Below are 18498 nucleotides of genomic sequence, written 5' to 3' on the forward strand. Positions count from 1 at the left end.
CTATGTAATAAGACTAACAAACTAAGCAAATAAATAAATAAATAAATATATATATATATATATATATATATATATATATATATATATATATATATATATATATATATATATATATATATATATATATATATATATATATATATATATATATATATATTTTTTTTTTTTTTTTTTCTAGTACTATAATATATATAATGACCTAATATTTATTCACTTGTTTTTGTATATACTGTATATAAAAAAAAGTAAGTAAATAAACAAACATGCATGCAAACAATACATGTACATAATTAAGTAAATAAATAGGTATGGAAGCCAGTAAGTATACAAATATATAAGTGAAGAAATGAGTGAGCAAACAAATAAATAAGTTTAAAAAAAAATTGAAGGATGTGTTTTGCACAATGGTAAAAAAAAAATTAGCTATTGTCTTAGATTATATTGATTTTTTATTTTTTGTAGGCTGAAAGTTTCATGTAGCTGAACCTAGTCTGAATGTTAAAGCATAAATATCTGCAAACCCTACAAAACTAATAAAAAAATATCGGCCAGGAGAAGGAAAAATACAAATCTGACAAATCCGAGATGTTGATGGCTGCGTACGTGAGCGTTTCTTCTTCCGAGCAAATAGTTCGTACAGAGATTGTCACCAAGCTCCTGTTTAATATTCATCGCACAGGAAATGATAATGTATGGGTAGGATATCTATATTCAATTCACTCTAAGTTACTGATTTAGCGTCATATCGCACGTGTTTGAGATTATGTTTCAGCACCATGGATAGAGATATACCACAATTTTTTTAGGGACCTATAACCTGGGGTCATGGACTTTTGACCCTGGCAAGTCTCCACAGATTGCGATTTTATATGACCTCATGGCTGCTACACTGCCTGTTAAAACCCCGGGAGACACACTCGTGGCCAGTAGTTATTGATCCAGGGTAAAATGTCAGTCTGCATGAGTCAGTGGGGATAAGGAGGTCATTTTGGTGAGAGCTGCTCTCAGGAAGTGGAGGGAAAAAAAAGAGAATATTTTCTACGAAGAGATTGTAAGTGTAAAGTTTCTTTGGGGGGTTAGCTATTAAACCATTAACGCGAAGTAGACGTGCGTTTGAAAAGCCAATCTCTCAGACGAAAACTGGTATGGAACTTACAGTATAAAAGTCATTCCTTAATTAAGCCCCTGATTGGTATGTGATTAAATAAGCTTGAGCTCGAGCGCTTTGACAAACAAAGCGAACACTTCAGCCGGAATGCATTCGGAAGCGTACTTTTTCATTAAAAGTGTCTTAGGAAAATGAAGAAAAGGAATGGAAAAAAAAAAAAGGATTAGGCTGCCGGAGCGTAGGCGTCGAGCACCTTCATTCATCTTCTGGTCCGACTCCTTAAGCATGTTATTTAGAGCTGAAGAGGGGCTCTCGAGCTCGTCTAGGCAGATCGTGCCATTTGGTGAAGTGATCAAGACGTGGATGAAGGCTGAGTGTGGAATCGGGATCGGAGTGTGCAGATGATCCGAGTGGCTGTGCGCACGCCGAATTGGAAATGAGGAGCGGATGGAGGGATTCCCTGGGAAGCATAGATCGAGGTGAAAAGGGAGGGAAAAGGGATGGAGAGAGCTAATGAGAAATGCTGTTAAATGACCAGAGATCAAAGCAAATGGCAGAACTGGAAAAGCGCTGGACTCGAACGATCCTCCCAGCTAACAGGACGAACTCAAGTACGCGAACACAGAAGACTTGTGAATCATATCCAGGATAAACATCAATGCTCAGGGATAATGAGTGGTGGGAGTGTGTGTGTGTGTGTGTGGGGGGGAATAGAAATTGTAAGAAAGAGTAAGCTTTAGATAACAAGGCCGGCCAGCGTGTGCGAATGTGTATCTGACAGTCTAGCTTTCTCCCTCGGGGTAAAACCACCCTGAAAAAAAAACTGGAACATATTTTTTCCCCCTGAACATTTATACCATATACATCTAATGAAGAGACAACATCGTCCTGCTTTTTAGAATTCATCCCAAAAAGCATCAAGAGACCAGAAACCACCAGGAGACTAGACTGTGGAGAGGAAAAATTGTTTGCTTGTCATTGTAAAAAAAAAAACATTTCTCCATATATAATTTATAATAGTAAAGTGACCCATATATGATATACAGTAAAAGTGTTTTTCACGTTTTCTCAGCATCACTGCTGCTACTGGAATATGACTGAGACCGAGGCGTGTCCTGAGAGTCACATAGAATATAGATTAAAATGGCAGAGGCAGAAACTGAATCTTGCTGGAGACAGAACAGGAAAAAAAACGTCTGGTTTCATTACATCTTTTTTTTTTTTTTTGCACGCTGTTTTCCATGTGTGTGAAGGGGCCATGCATTCGAAGTCTGTTTATATCTAATATTGTATATAATATATACAATAATATCGGGACACTAGACGTCTACAGCTATATGTGGTTCTTCCCTAAATTGTATAGAACTGATATTGACAGTTGATATGCAGTTACACTATGTAAACAAAAGTATTGGGACCCATTTGAAAGCACACAATTGTGTAAGACGTCTTCGGATCTGCCCAACATCTGCTCCAGCATGACAGTGGTCCTGTGCATAAAGCCAAATCCAAGAACATATGGTTTAGATGTTTAGATCTTGAGTGGCCTGCTCTAGAGCTCTAACCTCGATCCTATGGAACTCCTTCGGGATGAATTGGAACACTGGAACTGCATCCCAGGCTTCGCCACTTTTTGCTACATCAATACCTGACTTAATGAGGACAAATGTCCAAACGAATCTTATGGTCAAAGTGTCCACAAACTTTTGCTCAAAGTGTATATGTTTCTAAGTCTCCAGAGTTTGCAGTGGCCCCATATTTCAGCAGAGAAACTCATAGAAACGAGCAGGATTGCACCACAATTACAGACTGTCTCACACACACACACACACACATACACACACACACACACACACACACACACACGAGCGGCACAACTTCCTTTTCATTGTACGTTCATGAACAGAGTGTTTCTGTTTCTCTGAACAGGCATTAATAAAGATTTTTCGAACCGACAAAATGACAGATGTCTCTCTCACGCGCACGTTTTCTGCCTCGCTTTCTTTCTTTTCTTTCTTTCGTTCTTTTTTTTTTTCTCCCTCTCTCCATCTCTCTCACATCCAACACACTGCTTCGAATAATTTTACAGACTAGTGCCGAAATCTGTCAGTCAATCTGGCACATGGAGAAGAACTCGCCGTGCGATGCGGACGATCAGACAGATTTGGGCGTTAATAGAAAACAAATTAATCCGTCTGATCTGCAGGCACTTCTGCAGTTTCTCAGCCGACGGTGGGTGAAGGAGATGCTTCTCTCTCACCGTGCAAGAGTATGCGATCCACGTTGCACGAACGTATGCTGTTTTTCATCCCACAAACTTTAATTGTGTAGGATGTCTTTGAAAAATCCCAAACCTGTTCCAGCTCCATGAAGATATGCTTGACATGGATTGGAGTGGAAGATCTCCTGCTATAGAGCTCTATTGGTATTATCGTTGACTGCCTCCTCACTTCCTCCTCCATCAGAACCTCGCCTTTACTGTCTTGGAATGATCACAAATCTCGAAAGCGCACTCCAAAATCTAGTGGAACATCTTTCCAGCAGAGTGAATGTTATTATAAGAGTAAATGGAAGCTTTAAGGTATGAGCTTAGAGCTTTGGTCTCAATGGAAGGTGGTAGCTCCCAAATCTGGTGCAAGATCTTCCCAATAGAGTGGAGGTTATGATTAAATGGAAATGTCAGGTGGGTGATGAATAGTGGTACCTTAGCACTTAGGTCCAAATATAAGGTCGCAACTCAAAATATGGTGCTATATCTTCTCAGTAGGGTGGGGTTAAAGGTGGGTGGTGGATGCTGAGGGTTGGTAGGTTAGAGCTTAGGTCCAAAAAAACGAGGTGGTAGCTCCAAAATCAGAACTGGTAAAATATCTTCCTAGAAGAGTGGCGGTTATTATAAGAGTAAATGGACAGTCAGAGGTGGGTGGTGGTATCTTAGAGCTTAGGTCCAAATAAAAAGGTCATAGCTTAATGTTTAAGGCTTTGGATCCCAATGTCGTGAGTTCAAATCCCAGCTACACCAAGCTGCCACTCCTGGGCTTCTGAGCAAGGCCCTTAACCACATAGATGCTCTGGATAAGAAATCATGGAAAACTGCTACAATCAAAAAATTAAATAAATAAAGAGGAACAAAACAATCAAATTCACAGTGAAATAAAATCAAGGATGCTTTACAATAAAAATAGAAATAGACCCATCACTACCAAGTGCTCTCCAGACTGACGCTGGAGACGTGACATTTCCCTTTACTGGAAAACCGCCCCGAATCTGTGTGTTTCCGGGGTCTTTTTTATGTCAGCTGTTTAAAATTTCGCACTTACATTCCTCTGGATTTTCATTGACGATGATGTTGTCATGCCCTTATAACAACCTTGGCTAAAATAAATCAATAAATTAATTATTAATGAATTAATAAACAAATAAATAAATAGAAAAAAATAATAAAACATCACAGACACATCACAAAAATAATAATCATCATTTAAAAAAATCAACTGAAGACTATCCTGAAAAAAATAAAGTTTTAAGAGCAGATTTTGTGAGAAAAAAAAAAAAAAAAGCTAAAAGATTCAGCCTGTTTAATTTCAATGGGAAAAAAATTCCAAAGTTTTGTTGCTAACAATCCCGAAAACCCATAGACGGGTAAACAGGTAGGAGGAACATTTAAAAAAACAAAATCTAAGGAGCGGAGATCACGGCTTTATAGGTCAACATATTTCGAATTAATTCATACCAAAGGAGCTCAATAGGGTTTATAGCTCTATAACGGTCCACTCAAGATCTTCCACTCCAACCCATGCAAAGCATAGGAGCTTTTTCATGCTGGAACAGGTTTTGGTCTCGTAGTTGAAGTGAAGGATAATTTCATGGTACCACATCCAAGTACAATACAATCGTTTGCCTTCAATTTTGGGAAACCAGTTTTGGGAAGAACCACATACAGATGTTAAAGCCAGGTGTCCCAATACTTTTGTCTATATACCGTGTATTATGTATATTAATACACAATTATATTATACACACCATACCAAGTCGGAACATCAGATCCCTGGCACGGTTTCAAATCTCGTAGTTGCTACTGCGTTCCGTGAAATATATATAAATATATAATCTCGGGCCCGATATTATTGAAGCGTGAGACTCGTAATCCACTTTGTAAAACACAATTTGACAAAGTGATGTTTATTCAATAGGCAAAGCTGTGTATTTTATTTGTATTTTTTTTTTTCCTTCCCCTGACAGCTGTTCAAAGCGTGCCGTTTTTAGTGCCTCGCTATAGATCCAGTATCGCAGTAACACTTTCACTCCAGAGCACCGCCGCAGTCAATAGGGCTGTCCTCTCGCACACTCATAAATCACTTTTTCCTTTTGTCAAGGTGGACTGCATTTAAAAAAAAAAAAAAAACTCGGCTGTGGCAATATTTCACACACATACACACACACAGTCTTTATAGGGGTTTTACTGTATTACTATAGTGAAATACTGTTCCCTCTACAGCTACCAAATCCTACCTTTAACCTCTAAAACTGTTCAATTCAATGCATTGTGAACACACACGTTTTTCCTATGTCCACAAACCCCTTGTGTGTCTGCACTTCTAATTAAAAATCTATACTTAATATAGAAGATGGATAAAAATGATATTTTTTTGTTCATTATGGAAAAAAAAAATTTTCATTGTCCATGCAATCATTAATACGTTTTTCCAACGTTAGTGCCAATGAATGCTTCAGATCCCTGGATTTTGACTGACAGTGGAGTGGAACCCGATGTTCTGCTGTGTTAAAGTGGATCCCCCAAGCGGAGTGATTATTGAATTATCCATAGCCGCCCTGTTGTTTTCTAGCTAGTTTTCATCAATGAGGCATTTTGCAGGATTGCAGCTTGTTGCATGGTTTTTGTGTACCGTTCTGTGTAAAATCCCAGCAATCAACAGTTTCTGGACTCGAGTACCAGTGCCAGGAAGGTGACAAATATGAACAAAAAGGTTGTCCACACCTGATCATAAGTGTCGTACATGCTTTTTGAATATCCAATTTTCTGTTATAAAAGCCTCCAATCTTTTGGGAAGATGGTTCACTAGATTTTAGACTACGCTTCTGGACATTTGGGTTTATTCGGCTGGCTAATAAAGTCGGATACTGATGTAAGTGGGTTGAAAAGGCCTGGAGTGCAGTCAGCATTCCAATTTATCACCAAATTGATTTAATAAGGTTTAGATCAAAGCTTAATAGCAGGCCACTAAAGATCTTCGAAGTCATGTAAAGCGCATCTGGGCAGGACAGGTTTGGGTCTTGTACCACACCCAAAGCCATATATACATCTTTGTGGTAACAGTATGGGTGGAAAAATTCACTTTTTCCATATCGTTTATTGTGATTGGCTGATTGGAAACCTGGATGTTCTAGTTAGCTGATATGCAAAAGGAGAAGGCGGAAAATGCGATTGAGGTTCGCTTTAATGTGTAGTTCTAAGCCTTAATATTATAGTAAAACTTTCTTTCGGCTTCTCCCATTAGGGGTCGCCACAGTGGATCATCCGCATGTTTGATTTGGCACGTGTTTTTACACTGGATGCCCTTCCTAACGCAACCCTCCCCATTTATCCGAGCTTGGGACCGGCACTAAGAGTGGTTGAGGTTGGTTCCCTGACCGGGGATCGAACCCGGGCCGCAGCGGTGAGAGCGTCGCATCCTAACCACTAGACCACCAGGGGACCTAAGCCTTAATATTATAGTAATTTACTTTTTTGCACATATGCCATGCCTCAAATCTACAACCTTAATTAGACAGCAACCGATAAAATAGAACCTATTCGTTGATACCAAACACTGCTCAATGAAAGCAGCCATGATGATGTTTTTGCTTCCATTGACACCATCGGATTTCAATGTTCCAGCTGTGATGAACGCAATTCCACGTGGCCAGAAGGCACCCTGGTCAGTAGTTAATACATTTAGCCGCATTAAAAAAAAAAACAGGATCGTACTTTTATACTGACATAAATGAAAAGTTGGGACATGACTCAGCGCTTCCACCAGACAAAACATTCTTGTCGTGTTGGTAAACCTTCACTATCCACTAACATAAACAGCAGCATGTTTAGTCTCATAACAGGGTTTCAGATGGGGAAGAAAAAAATAGATCCTAAGCACACCAGTTTATTCCATAACTGACAACCTAAATGAGGCTATTTACATTTACAGTTTACATTTATGGCGTTTGGCAGACGCCCTCATGGAGAACAATTTATCGGGATAATTGTGATATACTCGCTTTAACAACTTACTTACAACGATCTCATTTATACAACTGAGCAGTATAGGAAATCACATCAGATCAGAAGGTCAGATGACCACAAAGCTGCTGAAAAAAAAGCTGCTGGATGTAAAAAAAAAAAACAAAAACAAAAAAAAGTGAGAATTTCACCAACCCCTTTGATTTTAAACTGTTTATTTGTGTGTTTAATTTGCAGCTGAAAAATGCAAAAACCGAGATAAACGGACGCCACCCCAAAAATGCTATTTTATGTATACAGTACTGTTCTGTATTAATTTTACTTCATTTTATAATTAATAATGATATTTTTATTAATAAATCTTATTATTTCAACAAAAAACAATTCCCTATAAGTGTTTTGGTCTATAGTGCTCGCTGTGAGAGGCCGGGAAAAACAGCCAAACTAATTAGTTATGTGGCAAACGCAATTCCGCGACAAACCAGGGGGCGCCATATTTGAACCGTGGTAAAGCGGGGAATTACTGTTGATCTATTATCCTTTTTTTCCCCATTTTTCTTTCTTTCATGTCATATATATATTTTTTAATATATTATAAATTATATATATATATATTTTTTTCAATATGCGATAAATGAGAAGTTTTTTCGCATCACTAAAAAATCCTTTTTTATTTATTTTAGAATTTTTTATCGGTTTTATCGGTAATAAAATAATAATGCAAATTGCTCTGGGTTTAATGGTAAGTGTAATGGTGTAACCCTGTGGTTACTGGTAATTAATACCACTAAGGACCAGTAGAACATTTTTAAAACTTAATCACATGGACACAAAAAGGCACCATCAGAACGGCATTAATCCTCCAGAATCCAGTACACAGGTTACATTTATATTTATGGCATTATGTCCAAATTATTTATCTCATTTATGCAACTCAAGGGCCTTGCTCAGGTGCCCTTGAGTGGCAGCTTGTTGCACCTGGGATTTGAACTCACGACCTTCAAATCCAATGCATTAAACACTAAGTTACAACCTCCCATAGGTTAAGAAAATGATGCAATAATGTACACTATATAATGATGACCAGCTGATTTGTCAAGAAATTTGCCATTTGTTGAGAAAATGTTAGAATTTCTGAGACGCCAAGTGCTAACTGTTGTGTTTGTAGAATAAAACATCCCTGTGGTGGGTTTATTTCAGATGCATAAAAACACAGGCATGAAATGACACGCTAATCGTTGCCGCTCACAAATGCCCTCGTATCTTATTTACCTGAAATGGACACCAGCATCAGAAATCATTCAGCAGAATAGATTTAACTAAGAGAAGCAAATTGAAGAGAAGTGAAAGATACATGAAGTTGTTTGAAAGCAGTAGTTGTTCGCTTAAGGTTTCTGCAAATAAAACAAACGAATGGAGAAAAAAACCCTCAACAGAATTACAGAAACGAGTTATTTTCCTAACTCTAATGAGCAGGTAAGGTTTTTTTTTCCCAGCCTCACATGAAGTTTTTTTAAGAACAGATCAGCTGGAACCAAATCCAGATTGAAAGCTTTATTGATTGCAACTGTGCAGCTGAGCCGAGTTTTCATACAAAACCAACTAATAAATCCTTATTGCATATAAACAGACGCTAAAAAAAGGGACACATTTGCGGTTCTTCTCCAAACTGTTGCCTCACAGTTGTTTAGGACGCCTTTAGATGCAGAAGCATGATAGTTTTCATTTTTACATTCTGTAAAGCTGCTTTGAGACAATGTCCATTGTGAAAAGCGCTAGAGAAATTTACTTAAACCTGGTATCCTTGTCGACCCCCACCCCCCTGCCTCAACACAGATTTTCCAGGGTGGCATAATAAAAATAAAAGATATCTAATTTCTAATATCTGTGTTTTCTAGTGTTTTATACTATGAAAACTAGTATATTAGAGCTTTTCGTCCCTATAAGTTCTTCAGTCAATCTCAATGAGCAATGAAAGAGACTATTGAGACTTTATTGACTGGACAGTAAGGAATTTTTAATCGTCTTGTACGTTGTAAAGTTTTGCCGTTCAGGGTTAAAGACTTGAAGAACTTTCCGTTCAGAACGAGACAGTTTTCCTAAAGTTAACAGTGACGTCGGAACAAAGAAGCGTGGAAGCACCCTAATGAAGCGAGCTGTTTTCCCGTACAAATAGGCCAATCATATAGGACACTCGCTCGCACTCCACTCCCCAGTGACCGCAAGACCAAAGGATTATTCTCATCAAAGGCATGGCATGAATCACGTGTGTGTCAGAGAACGAGAAAGAGAGAATGTGTGTGTATTGGGCAGGTTTCAATATCTTGGTAAGGACCAAAAATTTCCCACAAGGGGAGTCGTTTTGACAGTTGTCTATATGGGGACATTTGTAGCTCCCTAATGCAAAAAAAACAGCTTTTCTTTGAGTTCCTAAAAAAAGACAAAATGTTTCCTTTTGGTTCCTGAGAGCAAATGAATGTCTCTTTTTTATGAATTTTGTTGGACACCTTTTGAACATCTCCGCTCTTCTGGGAAGATGTTCCACAAGAATGTGCTTGTGGAGATATGCGAGCAATCAGCCACAAGGGTGTTAGTGAAGTCAGGAACTTGTGTAGGACAAAGAGAGGAGGCCTGGAGTGAAATTCTAATAGTGTCCACTACAAATCGCATTACAACCCATCAGCTGTTAACCAAATGCTATTTATTCCATGGTGTGTTTATTTGTAAAATCACAATCTCAGCAAACCTTGGAGCTTGGAAAACTGGATGCTCAATAGAGGATTTAAATGGTGGCCCATAGACCACTAATAGACCTTAATGGTGTCCCATAGATATCTCACCTGACATGCTGTACAAGTCACCAAATGTGTTCTATTGGTCCTTAATGGTATCAGACAGAACGTGATACCAATTATAAGACCGGCAATTACCAGACGCGTGGGGTTACACCATTCCAGTTTTCATTTGAACTGATACAATTTCCATTAGAACCATTAAAACCAGGGTTTTTTTTCTCCCTTAAATGTAGATTAATGACAAAGAAAGAAACCAATTACGCAGTCAGGAATGCAAGTGCAAACAGAGGACTGAATGTGTTGTAAAATATTCACAATGCAATTCTGTGTGTGTGTGTGTGTGTGTGTGCATGTGTGTGTGTGTCAGTCAGCCACTGCGAGCCCACCCCTACCATACCAATACAGTCGGGTTTGGCAGGCCTCCAGTGCAGCACATCTGGCACTTGAAAGGCAGAGACTACAGAAGGTGATGGGCCTGGATCAGGAACAATGCCAAGAGCAGAGACGCTCACTGCCCCTGCCTTCGTCCTCGTCTTCTTCCCGGAGACGAGTACAGAGGCCAAGCGGAGAACAGGGGGGAGTGGCAAAAACAGGAGAGGAGGCCCTCTGTCTTCTTCCCGGAGACAGGGAGCGTATCCCTCGGGTCTTCGTTCGCAGCAATAAAGAAACCTCGAGAGCAAAAGGAAAAATTTGTTTGAAGGTTTTGAATCCATATCTCAAGGGACATTTTTTTCCCTCGTCACTCTTTCGCTAATCGTCATAAGGGCTTTATACACTCTTTGTATGTCGTGACTTGTAAGATTGTAGCCAGATGGCTTAAGTCTGCGAGTGTCTATTGAGATCGAGCACCACTCCAAGGGGCCTGTGCCACCAAACCCATTTTGATTAGACAGAGGATTCCGAGCCAGTGAAGATCTGGCAGACGCTTCCCAGCCCTCCAGATCATAAACTCCTCAATCACCATAGTGAAGTCCATTCGTTTGGCTTGGCGGCTCACACACGGACCAACAAACTAGCCTTAGGTTTATTCGTGGTTCCTTTCCTTTTTTTTCTCTCTCCATTTTCTTACCTTCCTCTAACGTATTCTCTAGAAAAGCATTTTTAAAGTGTGGTGAGAATTTGTTTGCTTTCTTGTTAATATAAAACGAAGCACTCCCGTGAAAGATGTGTGCGGGAAAAAGAAAGAGAGAGGGAAAAAACTAAACAAAACAATTACGCACGGAAACGCAAATGAGGTATGGCCGCGTCAACAGCGAAAGCTTAATAGTTCATTTCAGTCATTGTCTGTGTGTGAGTGCGTGGGGCTTTTTGCTCCATTACCTCCAAAACAGTATGTAAATTCGCAGTTTTGGAGACAAAATATTTAGCTGTGCTTTTGCTCGGAGCAAATGGGCTCCAATGGAGGGAGAGAGAGAGAGAGAGAGAGAGAGAGAGAGAGAGAGAGATGCAAAAGGTGGGAAGGCGTTTGAAGTTCGTTTGAGTCTGCAGGATTTAGCCTGTAGCGTAGCCCGAGCTTTGCTTAAAATATTAGTTTTGAAGGCATCCGGGTCACGAGTCGAGTTTACATAAGCAGTGGAAAGGAAATGTCATTATTTTATCTGTTCTCTCGCTTTCTCCCACTCACTCCCTGGCATTTCAAGCATTCCGACTTGCACCTGGAACAGTGGTTGGTGAAGGGAAGTAAATGAGTGTTTACCGCAACTCACTGAACATTAAAAAGTCTTTCTATGACCAGAGGTCTCATTTCCCCAGACTTTTTTTTTTAAAACCATTTCTATTAGTATAAAGCACAGCAAAAAAAAAAAAAAAAAAAAAAAAAGGAAGGAACTCATTTTTTTTTCTTTTTCTTCTTTTTATTTATTTTTTTTATAAAACGAGCACTGCCAATTCCACAATTATTGGCACTCTTGCTGAAAATGGCATAATGCTTTTACACTGGATTTTGCTTTTACTCAGGAGAATTAAATCGGAGCAAATAATGTTTACTCAATGAATTTAATGGTGGAATGTTTAAAATACGTTATATAATTATTTGATGTCATTAATTTGTTGATTTTCCTGCAATATTTGTTTTTAATAAAAGTTAAACTAATTAATTAATGAATTCCTGGCAAACTAAACAGTATATATGTATGTGGACGAGCGCCAGTTTTCGAATGGAGTGTGGAGCATACGCTGCTAATATATATATATATAAATGGCTTTAACAGTACACACAATTCATAATTTGGATCAATTTTGGTGCAGTTATGGGGAAGAAATAGCAAATATAATATTTAACAGTTATACATTCATTTGCTGTAACCATTAAACGAATGAATCATTCATTTCAAAATGAATAATATGCGTAATGCCATTGCAATGTATTCATTTATTAATTATGTATTTATTTTCATGCGAATTACGCATTAACATTTTCATGTTAATAACGCGTTAGCGCATATGCATTTTAACGGCACTAATTTTATTAACGCGCTGTTAATGTAGCGTGTAATTCTGGTTTTCACTAACAATTAAAAATAGCAATAAATAAATATATAAAAGGCGAAATGAAAACCTTCGATATAAAACGATTACAATTTAACGAACAGTTATTTTTATTCAATGAATATTTGCTTATGTGCCAAGTCTCGAATCAAGCACCATAAACCACCAGGTTGCGCAAATCCGGCAATTAAAACCGTCCGTGTGGAAACATCAAAAGTTCTGTTTGGTTACGTAATGATTTACTTAATTTAAAACACCATAATTAAAAACATTTACAAAAATATTTTGCCTTCATGCATGTTGAGTTTGGTTTCACTAATAATAAGTATTAAAAAAGTATTCATTTAAGGTACATTTAGAGCAGATAAGAATGTATAGTAAGTATATTTGTGGCAACCATTTTTAAAGCTGAAGCATCCTGGTGATTATTGGAGCTTGTGTTGCTGTCAGTCTTTTCCAGGAGCTCCAGGACCACCAGAGCCCCAAAGCATCAGTAATTCACCACCATATTGTGTTTTTGTGGATGAAGGAAACGGGGCGAGTCTGATAATGACACATGATTCCGTCTGTAGCTCTAATAATGTCAGGTAAAAGGTCAGATGCTACACCGGTGTCGTGTCTTTTGCAATTTTTTTATTTTTATTTGATCAATCCCAGGATTAGGCAGGAGAATTCATTCTCGATAAAAATCGCACTACGCCATGTGGTTATTGTATTATATATTATATGTACTTATTATATATATCCAGCAAAACCTGAATAAAACCGATGAACATGCGAAGAACCTCCTGATATACATAAACCCTCCATTGGGAAACCCTTCCATTGTCCAAGAGCAATGCAATTTTCTTATATATAAAAAAAAAAAAAAGTTATATTTCTGCTAATGTATTTATATGTAATCACTTAAAATTGTTGTTTAGATGTGCTAATAATTTGTACAACATAGGAAATACCTCATATATAATCTTCCTCTGACAGCCTGCCAAACGTTAAGGTCAAACGTTTTTGCTCTTGCTATACGAGGTCCGGGTGTTCGTTTGGCATTTTGTTTTGCAGCATTTCATATTTGAGGCTGAACTCCCACCTGCACGACTCCTTTAAAGCTGAAGTCATGGTCCCCGGAGTGCATTGGCAGGAGATCAATAACACACACCGCTCTCCTTTTCATGGCTACTGGCCTGCAAGACAAAGTGAAATAGAAGTGCAGGAGCTTTTCCTCATGCTGGTGTACAGCTTTATGAAAACAACAACAACAACAAAAAAAGGCACCGGCCTGAGAGATGCGATTGCAAGCACCTCCGCATGACCGAGCTGCAGACCTCCGGAGCTCTTCGGGATGAAAACAAAATGAAATGTAAATGTATTTCTACCTGAGCTACCGCCCAGGCTTTCTGAAACAGGAAGCAAGCGAAACAAACCTGATTTCCCTGAGATCAACTCGGACACACGGCCTTGATGAATATGTTGAATCGTTAACATTGCAGGAATGCTTTGTTCAGCTCGATATCGGCGTCTTCTCATGAACCGTGGAAGCACTACTCAATCTAGTTTACCCTGGATAGAACTTCAAACCTACGACTTGTTCCTCTATCGTCTATTTGTTCCATCAAATATTTCTGGACACCTGTCTAAGATTTCAGAGCATCCCTTTCCAAACTTAGTGCACACTTTCTCTTAGAATACCCTCCACTCTTCTGGGAAGATGTTCCACCAGATTTTGGTTGTGGATATTTTTGCTAATATAGGCACATTATGATGTAGGACATGGTGAATGAGGAGGTCTGGAGTGCTGGGAACGTTCTAATTCATTCCAAACTTTTTCAATAGGGTTGGTTAGGTAGGAGGCCACTTAGGATGTTCCACTTGAACCCATGTAAAGCATATCTTTATAGGGCAAAGTTTGTGCACAGGCATCTGCTGGAACGGGTTTGGGTCTCGAACTTTGTCCCAACATTTTGGAGAGGAACCACCTATTTTTGGAAAAGTTAGTTGTCCCAATAGTTCTGTATATATAGTCCTTAAATATATCTTTACTCAAATGCAGCCTCACAAAGGGGCAGCAAACAAATCAATATTGAGCATAAGAATCAGGACTATCATGTTGCTTTATAGTCTAATAAACTGAAATAAGAAAAAAATGAAGTTCTGAATGTATATCTAACGCAGTGCTGAGTCAGCATGAGCTGTTTTGTAATATTTTTGTTCTCACATGTTCTCCTGCAGCTGTCAATAAAATATACTGTCTTTATTAAAAAAATAAAAATTCTCTGGTCATTGTTACTGCCACAGAAGGACAAAGGAAAAGGATGGCGACAATACGTCTTCACTTCCATCACTTCCACCGCATTCGTAAAGCGATTGCTTTGTTCTCAGGAGATTAAGTTCGATTCCCAACTACAGCTATCCGAAGCAAAACATCCAAACGGGGGTGGAAGGGAAATCAATTTTACCACGTGTTACAGTAAAGCAACATAAACAAGGCTTTACCAAGGATGCGCATGCTAGCACGCAAAGCTTTTATAATAATTGGTGTCATATGACAAAGCTAGCTAATGGTTTGAAATCTTGGTACGTTAAAGACCCGCTCTCATTTTTCTAGCCTGGGTTAGCATGTTCGCATCCGGTTTGCACCATGGCTGTTCTGCTTTTATCCGTCTAGCTAGCTGAGTCTAACAAAGCTAGCTTCAAGTATCTACTGCTTTCTATGAATTTCTGGATAGATTTTACATTACAGTCATGCATTCCCAAGCGAAATGTGTTAGCAAGAGCAGTTCAGATGACATACAGCAGACTGTAAAGTGCAGACCGCATGAGAAACGTAATAATATTCAATTCAATTCATTTTGATTTGTGGCAAGGAAAAACTCCATGAGATGGCATTAAGAAGAAGAAACCTTAAAAGGAATCAGACTCAAAAGGGAACCCGTCTTTATCTCGACGGCACGAATGTCCATTTGTTGCAGCTAAACGATGTTGAGGTGTTGGCGAACAAATGCTAACAGTAGTGGTATATATGTAGACGGCCTGTTCACCCGAACATTCAAACTCAGACTGTAGGTTCGTGAACAAGTCTTACTATTTCACTAAAAAGACAACGAGGTGAAACCGTGTCATGAAGCAAAAGAGGCACTTCGGAGAGAGTTTCTATATTTGCCCCAATAGGGGTCGCCACAGCGGATTATCCGTCTCAATACCCAATGCCCTCTACATCTGTCTCCTTCAAACCAACCACTTGCTTGTCTTCATTCACCTCATTCATAAACGTCCTCCTTGGCCTTCCTGTCTGGTGGTTCCATCCTCCGCATTATTCTACTGTTATCCCCCCATATCCCTCCTCTGCACATGTCCAAACCATCTTAATGGCCTCTCTCACCTTGTCCACAAAACATCCCACCTGCATAGTCCCTTTAATAAACATATTTATCAGCAGCATCAGAAATCGCACCATTTTAAACACTGGCAACCTCCAGCTCCACCTCTTTTGTATTTGTGTCAATGCCCATTGCCCATAAAGCCCAATTCTATGAATATAGATAGTGGTATCTCATTGGTTCAAATGTTGGCCTTCTGATCAGAAGGTCATGAGATAAAATGACAGCAACACCAAGCTGCCATTGCTGGGCCCTTGGGAAAGGCCCTCAACCCTCAATTTGCACAAAAAAAAGATAATTGTATGTTTCTCTGAATAATGGTGTCTTTCAAATGCCATAAATGTGAATATTTACAGTAATGAGATATAATAATGGCTGTAGACAATAAACATAATGTGGACTTAATGTTTTACTGCAAGTGTCAAGCTTTTTTTTCTCTCAAATCAGCACTTGATAAAAAATACGATTGCTCTGATGGTACCATTCGAAGCGAAAATGAGTTATTCAGCATCATTTTTCAAATCTCAGTACATTTGTAAAAACCAGTAATTGTCGCTTGTGAACGAGACGTACGAACTGGCGGGAAGGAATGAGAATCTGCTGACTCGCTGATGTCGGCTAGGCTGATATATGCATGCGATCCGTTCAAGTCTCCGGGCTTTCAACATGAAAAAAGAGCGAAAGAGGAACGGCGGATATGGACTTTGAATTGGAAGGTCGTGAGTCCAGCCACACCCAAAATGACACTCCTGGGTCCTTGAGCAAGGCCCTGCCTAGTATTATAAACGGGATAAATGTAAGTCGCTTTGGAAAAGGGTGTCTGCCTAATGCCATAAAACAATCTAATGTATTTGAAAAGCTTGTAGCACTAAGGCAAGGTTTACTTGATGTTTAATTGCTGGGTGGTTGTACAGTTAACAAAATAAAAAAATGTACCGGGCTGAATTAAAACCACCACATCACCCGATGCTAAATCACCTACATTACTGTGGGTGTGGCCAAACCTGACGTTTTATATAGAATATACTGTTAATTCTATGTTCTCTTTTCTTTTATTGTTTTTTTTAATCAATCATTTACATGTGTCACTCACATATTCGCTTTTCTTTCCCATAAACGACAATAACAACAATATTCCGTAAAGGGAAAAGAGAGTTTAAACCCGACCCCCCGCAGCAAATGGTGTCATGAGAAGAATAGTTAAGCCTAGAAAAAAAAAATATCGTTTCAAGACCGCATATTCATCAGCATCACTATGCTGGAGGAGGTGTTATGGGTTAATAAAAAGTGCCCTTTCGCAGATTTCTGGACACAATTAGATATGCAACACACATGATATGAGAGTGGAAGTGAGAGAGAGTCCTCCTTTCCTGCCATTTTATTGCCTGTGATGACATTGAATGTCCTTTTTATAACCAAAAAAAAAAAAAAGAAGGTATAAACTCGGACGAATTACTGTTTCCCTTCTCCGTAATTGTCCATGAAAGTGCAAAAAATTGCAACATGGGTGCATCCCTTCCTATCAAATTATAACAATCGAATATACTTGCATTCGAAGCAATGGACCAGGAGCAATATATGTGTATCACTGCAATTGTGCCACAGAGACGAAAGAAGCATTGCTGTCATTAGGATAGCATGTTACCAGGCTTTTATTGGTGCGCCTAATGCGGCTATTACACTTGATCATTTCATACAAACCTCCTGTAGACATATGGGAATCGTTTTGTCTCCATACACTAGCGATAAGCTTCAGTTCATGCCCTGAGAATTGACTTGCAAGGAAAAGAACATTTCTAAGACAGAATCATTTCTGGATGTCTCAAACATCAAACGATGATGAATGATGACAAGTTCATTAAAACATTTTATTAGTAATGCCATACCCATTTTTAGGAACTTCAATTCCTAGCAAACAATACTCACTACAAACATGGCCCCCACATAGACTACATCTCCCACAATTTGCAGTTAAATATTGAACACACCTGGGCTGAATCATGCACACAAACACACCTAGAGAGTTTACTACATTCTAGTTTTAGTCCTCCTGACTTTACCGAACCTTGATTGTTTATTGATTGCCTGAATTCCACATTGTCTGTTTTATATTTTGGAGTTGTCTACTTTGGATTTTACATAAACTGTTCACCCCTATTATATCTGAGCTTGTTTTCATCAACTGGAGGCTTATACAAGGTAAGACCACCTTGGATCTCGATTCTCATTTCAGTTCTGTCGACTGATAAGGCTGCTGTAATTGGGGAACTGAACTCTAAGGAAAATGTTGAGATGAATTGGTAGAGTAGAATACAGTATAGTGTGGAATTCAAATGACACTTGATTGGTATTAAGGGCCTCAACATGTGCCAAGGAAAAATTCTGCACAGCATTTCACTACTCGCACCACCATCCTGAACTGTTAACACATGACAGGTGTAATGGTTATATGCTGGTTGTGCCAAATTCTGCCCTGACAGTTTGTCTTTCAGACTAGGT

General features: G+C 38.9%; 1 protein-coding gene and 1 long non-coding RNA gene across 4 annotated transcripts in view; both read left to right on the forward strand.

Annotated features, from left to right (window-relative positions):
- The window catches only part of LOC124391714, a 49955-nt gene extending 38047 nt beyond the window's left edge, over window positions 1–11908 (forward strand). For all 3 annotated transcript variants that reach the window (XM_046858466.1, XM_046858464.1, XM_046858465.1), the window contains exon 4: window positions 10506–11908. In XM_046858466.1, coding sequence (XP_046714422.1) covers window positions 10506–10892 — 387 coding nt within the window. In that variant the 3' untranslated portion in view covers window positions 10893–11908. The remainder of the gene's footprint in view (window positions 1–10505) is intronic.
- A 6067-nt stretch (window positions 11909–17975) lies between these two features.
- LOC124391084 overlaps window positions 17976–18498 on the forward strand; it is a 39177-nt gene continuing 38654 nt past the window's right edge. Inside the window, exon 1 of the long non-coding RNA XR_006926900.1 lies at window positions 17976–18198. This is a non-coding gene — a long non-coding RNA (uncharacterized LOC124391084). The remainder of the gene's footprint in view (window positions 18199–18498) is intronic.

Source organism: Silurus meridionalis, chromosome 9 (assembly GCF_014805685.1).
Source record: "Silurus meridionalis isolate SWU-2019-XX chromosome 9, ASM1480568v1, whole genome shotgun sequence".
Lineage (NCBI taxonomy): Eukaryota > Metazoa > Chordata > Actinopteri > Siluriformes > Siluridae > Silurus > Silurus meridionalis.